This window comes from Oratosquilla oratoria, chromosome 31, assembly GCF_046742065.1.
Source record: "Oratosquilla oratoria isolate Oo_2021 chromosome 31, ASM4674206v1, whole genome shotgun sequence".
Lineage (NCBI taxonomy): Eukaryota > Metazoa > Arthropoda > Malacostraca > Stomatopoda > Squillidae > Oratosquilla > Oratosquilla oratoria.
Window position 1 is genome coordinate 42,552,828 of NC_134807.1, and position 17,500 is coordinate 42,570,327.

Below are 17,500 nucleotides of genomic sequence, written 5' to 3' on the forward strand. Positions count from 1 at the left end.
ATATATATATGTATATATATATATATATATATAATATATATATATATGCGCACATATATATGTATATATATATATATATATATATATATATATATATATGTATATATATACATATATATAATATATATATATATATGCGCACATATATATATATATATATATGTATATATATATATATATATATATATATATATATATATATATATGTATATATATACATATACTTTCGGTATACTTTCGGTAATTTTGTCTGTTAATGACACGGCTGAAGTCGGCTTCCGCACGTTCCAGTTGGTCCTACTATCTTCTCTCTCTCTTGGTTCTGTATTGCTTCTGGCAGGGTGTTGTGGTGGCTGTAGGGGTAGCCTGGTATCGGTGGATGGTCTGGTAGCCCATCCAGCCATTTGTCCAGCTTTCTCTTGAAGGTTTCCGGGCTAGTATCAGTCTGGTCTCTGAGATCTCTGGGGAGGCAGTTGAACAAACGGGGTCCATTGTGAGTGAAAGAGTTGTGTTTTAGTGTCCTCACTCGTTGTAAGGAGCCTATAGTACCCTTTGTGAAGCAGAGTCTTCCTTTTCTAGGATGATGGTTCGACACTATCCCCACATTTGGTACTCTGCCCTCCAGGGTTTTCCACACATAAATAATTATGTAGCGTTCCCTTCTCTGCAAGGAGTACAGTTTTAACTGGCTTAGCCTTTCCCTATAGTTTAGGTGCTGTACTCCCTGAATTTTTGCAGTGAAAGAACGCTGGATAGCCTCTAGGTTGGCTATTTCTTGTACTTTGTAGGGAGACCATAGCTGGCATCAGTACTCGATCTTTGGGACTACCAGACACTTCCATAGGGTCTTCAGTCACTGCCCTTCTCTGGAGTTGAAAGTTCTGAGCACCCACCCAATTAAGTTTTTTCCTGCTTCTATTTCTTTGTTGATGTGGTGTGGTGTGGTGTCGCCCATGTATACTCCCAGGTCTTTGACATGCTCTTTTTCTTTGATGGGTTGGTTGTTATACTTGTAGCTCGTGGAGTTTTTGAGATCTTTGTTTCTCCCATAGCGTACAAGTTCAAATTTCTCACCATTTAGTACCATGTTGTTTGATGTTGCCCAAATTTGTATTTCTTTTAGGTCCTTCTGAATATTTGCTGCATCTTCTTGGCCTGCTATCTGCCGTTTCAGCCTGGTGTCATCGGCAAAGGAGGATGCTTCGGTATATTTCAGTTTGTTATCAATATCTCCTACATGGATAATGAAGAGGAGTGGCCCTAACACTGATCCTTGTGGTACTCCACTTTTTACATTAATAGGCTCGGAGAGTTTGCCTTGGACAGATACTTGTTGTGTTCTACCTGTTCAAAAGCTGTGTAACCATCTTCCAAGTGAGCCCATTATTCCGTGGTCTCGGAGTTTGTGCAGGAGTATGCCATGATCTACCTTGTCAAAAGCCTTGGCGAAGTCAAGGTAGATCACGTCAAATTTGCAGCCCGTCTTGTGTGCTTTCAAGGATCCTATCATGGTGTTGGAGTAACTGGGACAGACACGATCGACCCTGCCTGAAGCCGTGCTGTCCATCGTTGAAAGCTTCCTTTGTTTCCAGGAACTCCCCATCCTCTTCCTTATGATTCTTTCACATAATTTGACAAGGTGAGAAGTTCAGGCTACTGGTCTGTATTTACTTGCTTGGCCTCTACTGCTTCCCTTATGTATGGGGGTAATGATGGATGTCTTCAGCGTTGTAGGTACTGTACCAGATTTTGTTGATAAGTCCCAAAGCATCCGAAGCGGTTTTGCTAGCTCCTGTCCACAGTTTCTTAGCAGTTGTGCGTGGAAACCATCATGTCCCGCTGCCGCTTCAGGTGGAATGGCTTTGATTGCTTCTATTGTGTCCTGTTCACTGATCTTGATTGATGAGAGTATTTGAGGGCTGTTTGGAGAGTCTGTAAAGAATGATTTTGCGTCTTCAACCATCTCTTTCTTTGGGTCGCTGAAGACACTCTCATACTGTGACTTAAGTATGTTTGTCATTTGTTTGGGTTCTTCAGTCAGTTCACCATTCAGATCGTATAGAGGCCCAATTACTGATCTGTTCTTTAATTTCTTTTTGGCGTATGAGAAAAAGTATTTTGGGTTCTCCTTAATCCGGAGTACCGCTTCTTGCTCTTCCCTTCGGTGTTCCTCTTCATGGGATAGCTTAATCTTTTTCTCAATCTCTTCTATGTGCGATTTAATTTTCTCCTGGGCTGGTGGAAAGTGTGTTCTACTTAAACTGATGCTGCACGAATGTCTCTTTCTCATGAGGATTTTGCGGTCCCTGGGGATGATACTTCTTTTCTTGTTTTTTGTTTTCTTGGGTATGTGTTTGGAGCAGATTTCCCGACATCTTACAACTATTTCCCTGAGAATGTCGTCCACATCTTCCTTTTGTAGGTGAGCCTCCCAATTTATGGTTTTTATCTCTGCTCTTATTTGGCCCCAGTTGATATTTTTATTGTAGAAATTTAGGTTACCTAGGTGTTCCTCTTGTGCGGCTCTCCTCTCGTGGTCCTTTTGCTGGTCGACACACGTTGTTTCTACTAATATGTATTTGTGCTCCGATAGGATGGTGTCTCTGATTTCACAAGAGAAGATCAAGTTGTTACTGTTTGTCAACATTAGGTCTAGTATGTTTTTTCCACTGGTAGGCTCTCTGATTTCTTGGAGGAGGAAGTATTTGTCTGTCACGTTTTTCAGGGCTAGGGATTGTTGCTTCTCCTCTAGTGTGCCACCGAGAATCCTCATATTTGGCCAGTGTATGTGTGGGAGATTAAAGTCCCCAAGGATCATTACTTCCGTTGTGCTTTTTAGCAGGGTATCCAAAACCACCCTCATCCTTGCAAGTATTTCTTCGAACTTGTCCAGGGTTGTATTTGGTGGTCTATATACTGTCATTACTAGCATGTCGAGATTTTTTATGTAGATCTTCAGGAGTTCTACTGTCCCATTTGAGAAAGATTCTACATTTTCGATACATGCTGCTAGATAATTTCGTGTATAGATTATGACTTCTCCGTGGCTTCTGTTTTTTCTGTCTGCCCTGTGTATGGTGTAGCCATCGATGGTAACCTCTGCATCCAGGTGATCTCTAGTCAAATGGGTTTCCGTTAATGCTAGAAATATCAAATTTCTTTGATAAGCTAACTCCTTTAGCATTGCGACTTTAGCCTGATTTGACTTTGGATAGAGACCCTGGATGTTTGCATAGAAAAAGGAGGCTAATGATACATTCTGTTGCACACCCTGTTTCTTTCCCCCAATCTGTTCAGTCTGTCCATTATATGGCTCATGGTTTTCTGCTGTTGTTTTTCCATTTCTATAAATCTTTGTACTACCTCTAAAAATGGTTTTGATCTGGGACTTTGGGTGTGATCTGATTTGTAGGGGTATCCTGTCTGAGGTGTTTATCATTTTCCTCCTTTTTTGGTTTCGGTGCATCGCCCTGTTTTGTGTTGTATATTTGTTTAGTGGTCCCTGTTTTACGCTTTGTTCCTTTGGGATGTGGGAATCTACAGCTTTCGTTGGTACAACTGCGGAACCTGATGGCATTTCGACAGATGATTGGGTGGTAGTCCTTGCACTTCCTACCAAGCGTACATCCTAGCTTAATGTCTAGTCCGTGTGTCAAGAGCCTTTGACACACCTTGGGGTCGCTGTACGTACATCCTTCTCCCTTCCTTCCGTGTTTGCATGTGTTTCTCTTGTAGAATTTGCAAATCATTTTGGGTTTAACTACCTTATATATATATATATATATATATATATATATATATATATATATATATATATGTGTGTGTGTGTGTGTGTGTGTATTTAAACTATGACAAATGTAACTGAAGGCGGAGAAAATATACGAGAAATAATGGAAGAATTGCTGCCTTAACGTTTCGACCCTTAGGGTCTTGATCACAAAGCATGCTTTGTGATCAAGACCCTAAGGGTCGAAACGTTAAGGCAGTAATTCTTCCATTATTTCGCGTATATTTTCTCCGCCTTCAGTTACATATATATATATGTATATATATATATATATATATATATATATATATATATATATCACTGTCCAGTAATGTCGTTACACATTAGTAATTGCACTAAGAACCCACTATTATTTGGATTTAAGAAAAGAAGAAAATAACGGATTTCCGTATATTTCGATCACTTGCTGTGATCCTCTTCACGCGGAATACATAGACAAGAGAACATACACATCTTATATACAGATGAGAGAGGTAAAGTTAGGGAACATGGACAAGTCAACTCATGTGGCATCTATATTGTTGTGCGGGTTATGTGGTAAATCGTCCGCTTTTACAATATGGGGAAATAATTTATCAACTGCTAAGGTAGTTATGTAATCTGGTGACCATTGGCCTTTTGAGATGTTAAAATTCGGGAATTGTTTTATTAAGGAAGATTCAATTATTTTCCTGTTGTAACTACATTTGGATTTGAAAATGGTTTTTGCCTCGTCCCAATTTATTCTGTGATTGTTGTTGGCTACGTGTTGAAATACCGCGGAGTTATGTTGAGCATATTTAACTGAGTTTTTATGTTCTTTAATTCTCGTTTTTAATTCTCTGCCCGTTTGTCCCCAGTACACTTCATCACAATCTGAGCAGGGTAATTTGTAAACTCCGGGATTTATGTCTTGTGTTGGTCTGTGATGAACGTTAACTACTTTTCTGAAAAAATTGTTGGGATAACTAAAAATAATATTTGCGTTATCTTTTAGCAACATTTGGGTTCTTAGTGCACACACACACACACACACACACACACACACACACACACACACACACACACACACACACACACACACACACACACACACACACACACACACACACACATATATATATATATATATATATATATATATGTATATATATATGTATATATATACATATATATATATATATATATATATATATATATATACAATTTATATATATATACATATATATATATATTTAGAGTATACATGGGCAGGAGGTTCTCTCTTATGCAAGTTTCGTTGAATGTGATGGATTGTTTAGTATTAATCAATTTCTTTAAGGTATTTTCTCTATACCTTAGAAAGGCCTTAATCTCTTTTGGAAGAGTAGAGATGACTCTACCGTAGTCAGTCATCGTTGCCAGATCCGAATTTCGGCTCCCTCGAGCCTTCTTCAGTGGCGATGGTGATCGTCTTCTCGTAGGTGTGTTCTTGCTCTATCGTGGTAGGAGAAACAATGGCTCAGTGCAGATTTGTCCTGGCTAATATACCGGCTCAGTGGGGATCCTGGCGTTCGTCCTCACTCCTGATTGGCTGAGACCGGTACTCGCGGCTTCTGATTGGTCGTCGGCCGTGCGCCTCATGCCAACTACAACCCGCAAATCGCTGGCTTCTGAATTGTCTGCTGCCGTGCGTCTCACGCTAGGTAAGACTCGCAGGTCGTTGGCTTGAATATTGAGATTAGGGGACAACTCTTTGATGTACAATGCCTCTAATAAAGGGAGGCGTCTTACATCATTGCACGTGTCCAAGATCTCTGTGCCGTTTTCTAGGATTTCCCGCGTAAGGGTGACATTGTGGATTTGTTTCAGGTGGTTTTTCGGTGCTCCAGAAGAAAGGTGGTACGAAAGTCTTCGAGATAACTTCATGGAAGTCATGCCAATGTAGGAAGATGGGAGGGTTTCACAGTCCCCTCTATTGCAATTAAACCTATAAATGACATGAGATTTTTTAAGTGTCTCAGTGTGTTGTTGCGGACTATTCTTAAGGAGGAGATGGCTAGTTTTCTTAGACTAATAATAAATAATAAAATTTAATATTTTGTCAGGGTCTGTAGTCTTGATGTTTTGTTTTATTATTTTCTTCATAATTATTTCTTCTTCCTTGTAAGCGGTGGAGAAAGTGCCTTTATAGTACAGGTTTATTTTTTATTATTATTCTCTTTATGTTGGTTGCTGCTACCATTCTTGTACCAGTTATCAATAATCTTAGAAGGATATAAGACGTCAGACTTCTAAGATTATTGATAACTGGTACAAGAATGGTAGCAGCAACCAACATAAAGAGAATAACAATAAAAAATAAACCTGTACTATAAAGGCACTTTCTCCACCGCTTACAAGGAAGAAGAAAGAATTATGAAGAAAATAATAAAACAAAACATCAAGACTACAGACCCGACAAAATATTAAATTTTATTATTTATTATAAGTCTAAGAAAACTAGCCATCTCCTCCTTCAGAATAGTCCGCAACAACACACTGAGACACTTAAAAAATCTCATGTAATTTATAGGTTTAATTGCAATAGAGGGGACTGTGAAACCCTCCCATCTTCCTACATTGGCATGACTTCCATGAAGTTATCTCGAAGACTTTCGTACCACCTTTCTTCTGGAGCACCGAAAAACCACCTGAAACAAATCCACAATGTCACCCTTACGCGGGAAATCCTAGAAAACGGCACAGAGATCTTGGACACGTGCAATGATGTAAGACGCCTCCCTTTATTAGAGGCATTGTACATCAAAGAGTTGTCCCCTAATCTCAATATTCAAGCCAACGACCTGCGAGTCTTACCTAGCGTGAGACGCACGGCAGCAGACAATTCAGAAGCCAGCGATTTGCGGGTTGTAGTTGGCATGAGGCGCACGGCCGACGACCAATCAGAAGCCGCGAGTACCGGTCTCAGCCAATCAGGAGTGAGGACGAACGCCAGGATCCCCACTGAGCCGGTATATTAGCCAGGACAAATCTGCACTGAGCCATTGTTTCTCCTACCACGATAGAGCAAGAACACACCTACGAGAAGACGATCACCATCGCCACTGAAGAAGGCTCGAGGGAGCCGAAATCTTTCTTGATACCCTTTTAATAAGAGACGGAAACAATGTAAAGTTTAAAGTTTTTAGAAAAAAAGACAAATAATAATGATTATGTACATTTTTACTCTGCTACGGATAAGAAAACCAAAATGGGAATTATCATAGGTTTTTATCTTCGAGGCTTAAGAATATGTTCAGATGAGTATCTGGATGAAGAATTTAATAACATTTTTAACGCTTTTACTGAACTAAGATACCCTCCTTATTTTATTCTAAAAGCCAAGAAGAAAACTGGAATTATTCATAAAAGAGTAGGAAAAATAAAAGAAGAATATACAAAGAGCATCATATTACCTAATACCTCAGTTGCAGACAATATTTCCCCATTATTAAACAAGGCTGGTGTTAAGGTTGTTAAAACCAGCTCAGTAACAGTTGGTAATCTCATTAAAAGCCGAAATTAGAGCAGGGAAAATATTCGTCAAGCAGGTATTTATTGTGTGCCTTGTCTAGGTTGTGAAAAGGTTTACATTGGTGAAAGTTTCCGTGGTATTGATAAGAGAATATTAGAACATAAATATGGTATGAAAACATACAATATGAATAATGCCATTGTTAAACATAGATTCGATACCGGCCACAATGCTGATTGGAATAATTCCAAGATTATAAAATATGAAAACCATACAATGAAACGTAGATGTTTAGAATCGGCGTTTATATCCCTCATAGAAAATATAAATCAGAATAGTGGATTTTTTTTACAATAAACAAACCATTGGCAATTTTAATTACAAGTAACAAGCAATTTGCGCAAATTGTGTGTACACCATTTTAATGTTTGTTTCTCTCCGCAAGACTCGGGCTATATAAGGAGTAAAATGTTTTTCATCGATGTTATTTCTGAAGAAGCCCTGCTGGACGAAACGTAAAATATATTGGACTCCCATACTCTGCATTTGGGCTCTTCCCTACATATTTCAATTTTACTGACATTGATTGGATGACCCTTGAACATGGCCATATAGGTAGTCGCTTGATTGATTTTCTTGGTGACAATTACTTAATTCAGCATGTAAAAGAGCCCACAAGATATGGAAACTTACTCGATCTATTGATCACTAGCCGCGAAAGCATAGTAACTGATGTAGAAGTCGGTGAATCTGTTGCAAATAGCGATCAAAACTTAGTTAGATTCAAACTCCTAAACAATTTTAGAATAGATACTTGTGTTTCTAAAATACCCGATTTCAGTAAAGCTCAGTTCATAGGACTACGTCAGGAGCTTCAGCTTACAGATTGGGAGGCAAAATTAAACGAAAAACCTGTAGATCAGATGTGGGAAATATTTCAAAATACGATCACTAAGATGATTCAAACTTTCATTCCTTTTAAGGACAGTCGTCCCCCAAATCAGGCTCGCCTAAAGTGGCTCGACAAAGAAACTGAAAAAAGTATTGCTAAAAAGAGACAGGCTTATAAGAAATATAAGTGCTAAGGTGCATCTAATGACTATGAAAGTTATGTATCAATACAGAGAGATTTAAAAAAGACAATAAGAAAAAGAAAACGACAATACGAAATGAACATCGCTGATAAATCCAAAGAGAATCCCAAAGAATTCTATAGTTACATTAGAGATAAAAATGTTGTTAGGAATCACATTGGTCCACTATTATCTGCTGACGGTCAACTTGAATATTCAAATGAAGGAATGTATAATATCTTAAACAATTATTTTAGCTCGGTATTCGTAAACTAAACACCTCAAAGTGAATTCCAAACTGAAACCTGTGAAAAGTCTGGGGTAAACTTACACACTACGGTAAATATAACAAAAGCAAAAATTAAAAGGTGTATAGATAAACTCAAAGTTAATAAAACACCAGGGCCTGACGATTGGCATCCAAGAATCTTAAAGGAAATGAAAAATGAGATTGTTGTTCCATTAGAAATTATTTTCAAAAAATCCATCATATCCGGAGATGTCCCAAGAGAATGGAAGCTAGCTAACGTTACTTCCATATTCAAAAAAGGTGACAAAAAGAAGCCAAATAACTATAGGCCTATAAGTTTGACTTCAATTGTAGGAACGATAATGGAAACTATCATCAGAGATGCTATCGAACATCATTTAGAAAGTAACCGTTTGATAAATGATAGCCAGCATGGTTTCAGACGGAAACGTTCTTGCGTGACTAACTTACTCGAATTCTACAACACAGTTATCTCGAATTATGACAAAAGAAACAATATAGATTTAATATATCTAGACTTTGCAAAAGCTTTTCATACCGTCCCACACGAAAGACTACTTACTAAATTAGCTTTACACGGAATAAGTGGTAGCCTATTAAGTTGGACTAGTAATTGGTTGAATGGTCGAAAACAGAGAGTTGTTTTAAATGGAAAAACTTCTAGATGGATAAATGTTACACGTGGAGTTCCTCAGGGTTCCGTTCTTGGGCCACTTCTATTCATAGTATATATAAATGATATAGACCATGGACTAAAATCTACTGTTTCCAAATTTGCTGATGATACAAAACTGTGCGGAGTGGCAAATGATCACTCAAACCAATTAGATATTCAGGAAGATTTAGATCAATTACAGCAATGGTCTGATAAGTGGCTAATGAAATTTAACACAAGTAAATGCAAGGTAATGCACATAGGTAAAAATAACAGTAAGTGGGATTAAAAGTTATTTGGAAATTCGTTAACAAAAGTGGATAGTGAAAAAGATCTCGGCGTAATTATCAGTAACGACCTCAAATCATCCAAGCAGTGTATTTCAGCCTCTGAGAAAGCAAATAAGATTCTAGGACTCATTGCGCGATCTTTTGATTTCAAAAGTCCATCACTCATTAACAAGCTATATAAATCGTTAGTTCGTCCACATTTGGAATATGCTGTTTCCGTATGGTCACCGAATCTCATTAAAGACATTGACAGACTGGAAAAAGTACAACGGCGAGCCACAAAACTGATTCCAAATATCAAAAATAAATCATACGAAAATCGACTAAAACATATGAATCTGTTTTCCCTAAAAAAGCGTAGACTCAGAGGTGACTTGATACAGGTCTTTAAGATTTTAAAGAGAATTGACATCAAAAGTGACAAAATTTTCACATTGAATGAGAATCAGACAAGAAACAATGGTCTCAAACTGTCCGGAAATAGATTCAATTTGGAAGTAGGTAGAAACAACTTTGCCAACCGTGTAGTTAATGAATGGAATAAACTTCCTGCACAGGTAGTGCAATGTAGTTCAGTTCGAAGCATTAAGAATTATTTAGATAAACACCTAAGCAAGATGCTGTAACGATTATAACTTATTTTATATTATTTGTTTTTGTTTTGTTATCATTTGTCTGTCTGATTTTCATTTATTAGTTATATGTCAATTTATTATTATTTACTATTTACCTGTTTGTTTATTATTTAACTATACCTATGCATTTATTTGTGTATTTTTTTGTTATTTACATTATTATAGTTTTTATTTATTATCTTATTATTATTATTTTTTTTTTGCATCCGACCTAGATATGGACCAAAAGGTCTCCTGTCGGCATGCTCCGCCTTTGTAATATATATATATATATATATATATATATATATATATATATATATATATATATATATATATAATTATGTGTGTGTGTGTGTGTGTGTGTGTGTGTGTGTGTGTGTGTGTGTGTGTGTGTGTGTGTGTGTGTGTGTGTGTGTGTGTGTGTGTGTGTGTGTGTGTGTGTGTGTGTGTGTGTGTAATAATATATATATATATATATATATACATTAATATATACATATATGTATATATGTATATTTATACGCTAGCCACTGTAGTTCTTATGGGTAAAACCAGCTGTACCTAGTGTGCATCCCTTCTTCCAGTATTTACCTTGAAGTTACCGGGGGCACGTACCTTTGTTGTTGTTTTGTCCCTGTCTCTCTGACCTACGCCAAGATCCCTTCTCCCCTATTCGTAAACAAAGCAGACTCCGTTGCATCAATAACAATATTCTTTGTGTATTGCACAAAATCCTTTGCCAAGAAGACACTCTTCTTTTTCCTTTCCTCCTCCCTACTCTTCCTCTTAGTTCTCTTCCTCTTCTTGTTTCTTCTGTCGTTCCTGGTCTACTTTTTTTTCTTGTTCCCCTAGCTCCTACAGGTCCTTTTTTTCTTGCATCATCTTCCTCAGCTCCTGCCACTGACCTTTCTCCTTCTCCTCCTCTCCTCCTCTCCTCCTCCTCCTCCTCCTCCTCCTCCTCCTCCTTCTTCTTCTTTTCCATTCCATCTTTTTATCTTCCTCCTCTTTCTCCTTTTTCTCTTCCTCTGCTTCCTCTTTATTCACCTCTATTTCATGAAGCTCAGAAAAATGTAGTAAAAATATAAAAGACAGGTAATAAATAACCAAAAAATAGACAAAGATGAAAGGAAGGGAGGAAAAAACCGAAATCTTGAAGTAATACACGAATGATGGGAGAAGAGAATGATTTTCTGAAAAACTCAGTACAGAAAGAGAAGAAACACAACGAAGTGGATGCTTCCGCTAAGAAGATGAATTGCAAAGTATCTAGACAGGATTAATCCTCGGTAATTAAACATATCTTAGTCTTTGCAAAAATCACCTCATTCCCTATGCTACCTTCGAGGTGCTTCTAAAGGATTACAAAGGATTACAAATGCGGAGGATGCCGACAAGAAACCTTTTGGTCCATAGCTAGGTCAGATGCGAAAAAATATAATAATGATAAATAAATAGATAAAAATCATAATAATATAAATAATGATAAATAAGATAAATAAATACATAGGTATGGTTAAACAATAGACAAACAGGTAAATAGTAAATAATGATAAATTGACGGATAACTAATTACAAATGAAAATCAAGCAAATAATAATAAACAGACAGACAAGTAATAACAAAAAAAATAATAAATAATATAAGATAAATGGCAGGGATTACAGCATCTTGTTTAGATGTTTATCTAAACGAATATTAAAACTTCCAACTGAACTACATTGCACTGGCTCTGCAGGAAGTTTATTCCATTTATTAACTACACGGTTGAGACCATTATTTCTTGTTAGATTCTCATTTAGTGTAGAAAATTTTGTCACTTTTGTTGTTGTTAATTCCTTTTAGAATCTTAAAGACCTGTATCAAGTTACCTCTGAGTACGCTTTTTTAGGGAAAACAGATCCATATGTTTTAGTCGATTTTCGTGTGATTTATTTTTTATATTTGGAATCGGTTTTGTGGTTCACCATTGTACTTTTTCCAAACTGTTAATGTCTTTAATGATATTCGGTGACCATACGAAAACAGTATCTTCCAAATGTGGACGAAATAACGATTTATATAGCTTGTTAACGAGATGGACTTTTGAAGTTAAAAGATCGTGCAATCAGTTCTAGAATCTTATTTGCTTTCTCAGAGGCTGAAATACACTGCTTAAATTATTTGAGATCGTTACTGATAATTACGCCGAGATCCTTTTCACTATTCATTTTTGTTAACGAATTTCCAAATAACTTCTAATTGTACTTAATGTTATTTTTACCTTAATGGGGAAGAAACATGGAACATAAGAGAGGAAGAGAGAAGGAGTTTGAATGTGTTTGAGATGAGGTGTCTGAGAAGTATGATGGGGGTTACTAGGCTAGATTGAGTGAGAAATGAGGAGGTGAGGAGGAGAACAGGGGTGGAAAGGGAGTTGGGAGATAGGGTTGATGAAAGAATATTAGGATGGTTTGGACACATGGAAAGAATGAGTGAAGAAAGACTAGTAAAAGAGGTATGGAAGGCAGATGTGGAGGGAGTGAACATGAGGGGACGTCCTAGGATGAGGTGGATGGATGGGGTGAAGGGGGCTTTGGGGAAGGGGGGAATGTCTGTTGACTAAGGACGGGAGAGGACAGAAGGCAGTAGTGAATGGAGAATGGTTGTATATGGATGTTGTTGTGATGCATGAGGTGGAATGGGCGGGGGGATAGGGTGTGTGGTAGTATGTGTGAGCAAATTTTGACGTAGTCCGAAGGGATTTCTCCCCGTCTTCTCCTTTTATGCATGGGGGGACGAAGAGGGGAGGCGCCGGTTTGATGAAGCGGCCTTGCTGAGGATGTGCTGTGTCTTGCGACACTGCTTCTGACCCAGGGCAGTGGACAGGGTGGAGGGATGGCCCGTCATCCAGGAGGTGCAAATATGGGAGGGAGGGTGGAGGGGTGTGGAGTGTATTCAGGGATGGAATGGGTGGGAGTGATTTTATGCCTTTTCCTTTTTGACTACCTCCCTTGTAAGGGGGAAAAAGCCTTGGTATATGTATGTATGTATGTGTATAACTCTGCATTTACTTGTGTTAAATTTTATTAGCCACTTTTCAGACCATTGCTGTAATTTATCTAAATCTTCTTGAATATCTAATTGATTGAAGTGATCATTTGACATTCCGCACAGTTTTGTATCATCAGCAAATTTGGAGGTAATATATTTTAGTCCGTGGTCTATATCATTTATATGTACTATGAATAGAAGTAGCGCAAGAACGGAACCCTGAGGAGCTCCACCCGTAACATTTTTCCATTTAGAAGATTTGCCATTTAAAAAACTCTCTGTTTTCGATCATTTAACCAATTACTAGTTCAATTTAATAGGTTACCACTTACTCGCTAATGCCTCACACCCATTGATCCCCACCCACACGTCTTCTTCTCACCCAATATTAACTTTGACCATCCCACCCTCTGGGCTCTTCATACCCCCACTGTTCCGAAATATCCTCTAATCTCCCTCTCGAAGAGCCTCTTGTTAGAATTCTTCTTTTTCTAATTCTTCTACCTCTAGAGCATTCCTAAATAAATACTACTGGTTGTGCTAATTTATGGTGGAATGGTTGTTATACCTTGAAACTCCTTTTCTTTCCATTTTTTTTCCAACGGAAGGGTTGTCCATTGCTCCTTCTTCTTCCTTTTACTAGGTTCTCCTATATATCCTCCCCTCATATGGAGTACTGTCTGATTTTTTTTATTTATTTATTTATTTATTTATTTATTTATTTTTTTTTTTATTATTATTATTTTTTTTTTAGTCAATACGTTAATTAAAGACTTTAGTGACACTCCTATGGGCAAAAGTCACGCAGCATTTTTCTTTTTTATGGTAGATGACTCATTTTGAATAAGACTGCCGGGCACTTTTAACAAATATTATCATTTTGTCTTAATTACCTACTTGAATTTCTTCTGAACTACCTTAATGATAGCAGCACTGGCTGTTGTTACTGATGCAGTTCTTCCTCTTCTATTTCTTCTTCTTCTTCTTCCTCTTCTATTTCTTCTTCTTCTTCTTCTTCTTCCTCTTCTTCTTTATCTCCTTTTTCTTCTTTTCTTCTTTTTCTTTTTTATTTATATTTCTTCTTCTTCTTCTTCTTCTTCATCTTCTTCTTCTTCTTCTTCTTCTTCTTCTTCTTCTTCTTCTTCTTCTTCTTCTTCTTCTTCTTCTTCTTCTTCTTCTTCTTCTTCATCTTCTTCTTCTTCTTCTTCTTCTTCTTCTTCTTCTTCTTCTTCTTCTTCTTCTTCTTCTTCTTCTTCTTCTTCTTCTTCTTCTTCTTCTTCTTCTTTGTCTTCTTCTTCTTCTTCTTCTTCTTCTTCTTCTTTGCGTTCTTCTTCTTCTTCTTCTCCTTCTTCTTCTTCTTCTTCTTCTTCTTCTTCTTCTTCTTCTTCTTCTTCTTCTTCTTTGTCTTCTTCTTCTTCTTCTTCTTCTTCTTCTTCTTCTTCTTCTTCTTCTTCTTCTTCTTCTTCTTCTTCTTCTTCTTCTTCTTCTTCTTCTTCTTCTTCTTCTTCTTCTTCTTCTTCTTCTTCTTCTTCTTCGTCGTCGTCGTCGTCTTCTTTGCGTTTTTCTTCTTCTTCCCCTCCTACCCCTCCTCCTCCTCCTCCCCCACCTTCTTCTGTTCCTTCTTTTTCTTATTTTGCTTCATCTCCCCGGCGCGGTCGTCGCAACCTGTCACATCGTGTCGCGTACGACCCCCGCCCCTCGCCCCCTTCACCCGCAACATACTTGGTCCGGGTCGAACCCAGGTTGACCCCTACTTCCCTTCCCTTCCCTTCCCAACCTCGGACTGGCAATCCATTCTCTTCTCATCCCTTCGTGAGCAACGTTTGTTTTGTTCGCGTTTTTATTTCCTACAGAGATTTGTTATCCTTCCTTTCTCTCCTTTTCTCCCCTCTGTTTTGTCCGTTTTGCTCTCTCCCCTTCTTTCTCTGCCCCTTTCTTCTCTCTTTCTCCTTACTATTTCTATTACGTTTCTCTTTTCTCCTCACGGACATATTTGCTTCTTTCATCTCTCATCCTCTCCTCCCCCAATTCTTCCTCCTTCTTTCTTCTCCTCTTTATTCTCTCTCTTCTCTCTAGAAAAACAGTCATATTACTTCTATATATATGTATATATAAACGATGTGACTAGGAGTGACTAGGTCGGTGGACATCCTTGTAGTAGATATTACACTCCAGTTGAGAAGAACAGACGAAAAATTAAAGGAAACTCCGCAAAAATCTTGAGGAAGTACATATTTAAACACTCAAGTAAAGGACCAGAAATGGACAGCGATTCGCGTAGGAGAGAGCCACAAAATGAAAGTGGCAGCAAACAAGCTAGGAAGAGAAGAATTTAAGGGAGTGGAAATATTAGGTTAGGTTAGGTTATGTTATGTTATGTTATGTTATGTTAGGTTAGGTTAGGTTAGGTTAGGTTAGGTTAGGTTAGGTTAGGTTAGGTTAGGTTAGGTTAGGTTAGGTTAGGTTAGGTTAGGTTAGGTTAGGTTAGGTTAGGTTAGGTTAGGTTAGGTTAGGTTAGGTTAGGTTAGGTTAGGTTAGGTTAGATTAGGTTAGGCTAGGTTACGTTAGGTTAGGTTACGTTAGGTTAGGTTAGGTTAGGTTAGGTTAGGTTAGGTTAGGTTAGGTTAGGTTAGGTTAGGTTAGGTTAGGTTAGGTTAGGTTAGGTTAGGATTAGGTTAAGTTAGGTTAGGCTAAGCTATGCTAGGTTAGGATAGCACGGAACACAAAAATACCATGGATTCTACCTTACCGCGACCAAGACACTAACCATATAATACGTAAAATTCATTCGGAAGCATCCAGTGCCCAGGTGGATCCCATACCTTACAAATTAATCAGCCAAACTTGGGAAAATTCAACAAAATTATCATAAGAAATCCCTTAGGGCCACAAAGCCTGACATATGAAGGAATATATGGAAAATATAGATAATACTAGAACTAGAAGAAAGAAGAGAGAATAGGAAATAGGGTCATTCTGTACAAGCTTGCCAATAGGAAACAGGTCGTTGACAAAGATGGCTGTAAAGATATCAGTCGAACAAGAGCAGGGGTACAAAGACTGAAATTATAGAAGGACTAAAGAAACCTGCAAAGGAATACTTCTATCTATGAAGAAAAGTAAAAGACAGGAAAAGGTAGCCACCCAAAGTAGTAGAGAACCAAACTGCAAAGAAACAAAAAGAAATAATATATAAACAAAACAGGGAAAGGAAGAAAGTCAAGATGTAAGGGATGAGCGAAAAATCGTAAAAGTCCTCCTCCTTCTCCTCCTCTTGCTCCACCTTTCCCTTCAGCTCATCCTCATCCTCATCCTCATCCCATTTCTACTCCTATTCCTTCTTCTATTTGTCCTCCGACTACATGCCTTCCTCCTCAACATCCTCCTTTATCTACTCTCCTACTTTTCTTCCTCCTGTCTCCCTCCTGTTCTACTACTACTCCTCCTCCTCATTCTCCTCTCCCCCTCCTCCCCTCGCCTTCTTCCTACTTCTCCTCCTCCTCTTCCTTTTTCCCTCCCTGCTTTTCTCCATCCTCAGCGCCATCTCCTCTCCCTCCTCCTCTCCCTACTCCTCCTCCTAAGCCTCCTCTACCTCCTCCTTCTCCTCCTCGTGCTCCCAATCTTTCTTTTCTTTTTGCCATTCCATTCATCCATTACTTCCGTCGGGCCACTGGTTCCATTGACTTTTACGGCCGTTTTCACCGCCATTAGAACGCTTTCCAAAGGCTACGAAAATGTCGTCAAATCTTTTGTAGTCAAGTTAACCAACCTTACAAGTGTGCTGACCCCACACAACCGAACGGACGAGAGCATTCACGGCTGCGAAATTGAATAAATTCTACTAATAATAACACACCCGATCGAACACATCAACCACACTTGATATGGTAACGTTGGCACACCTGGTTGCATAGGTTGGCCTCCCTGTGTCGTCGTAGTCCTTTAGATAAACTCTCGCGACTTCGGAAAGATCTCTTGGCATCCTCCTGTACCATTTGTTAACTTCGCTTATCTCACTCCCTTCTTTCTTTCTCGTTTATTGCCTCCAAGTTCTTTTGCTACCCTCTCACCTTTCTCCTCGTCTCTCTTACTCTCTTCCCCTATCTTCTTCCCTTCTCCTCTCCTCCTTTCTCCTCTCTTCCGTCATTCCCTTTAAAGGATTACAAAAGCGGAGCATGCCGACAGGAGACATTTTGGTCCATAACTAGGTCGGATGCGAAAAAATATATAATAATGATAAAAGAAAATAAAAAAATAAAAATGTAAATAAAAATTATAATAATATAAATAATAATAAATAAA

At 38.2% G+C, this 17,500-nt stretch overlaps 1 protein-coding gene across 1 annotated transcript in view; it reads right to left on the reverse strand.

Moving 5' to 3' along the window:
- LOC143041638 (uncharacterized) overlaps positions 1–3,577 on the reverse strand; it is a 4,933-nt gene extending 1,356 nt beyond the window's left edge. The window contains exons 1-2 of the mRNA XM_076213646.1: positions 1,672–3,577; positions 894–1,344 (exon numbers count right to left, since the gene is read on the reverse strand). Of these exons, the coding sequence (XP_076069761.1) occupies positions 894–1,344; positions 1,672–3,577 (2,357 nt within the window). The remainder of the gene's footprint in view (positions 1–893; positions 1,345–1,671) is intronic.
- Between the last annotated feature and the right edge of the window lie 13,923 nt (positions 3,578–17,500).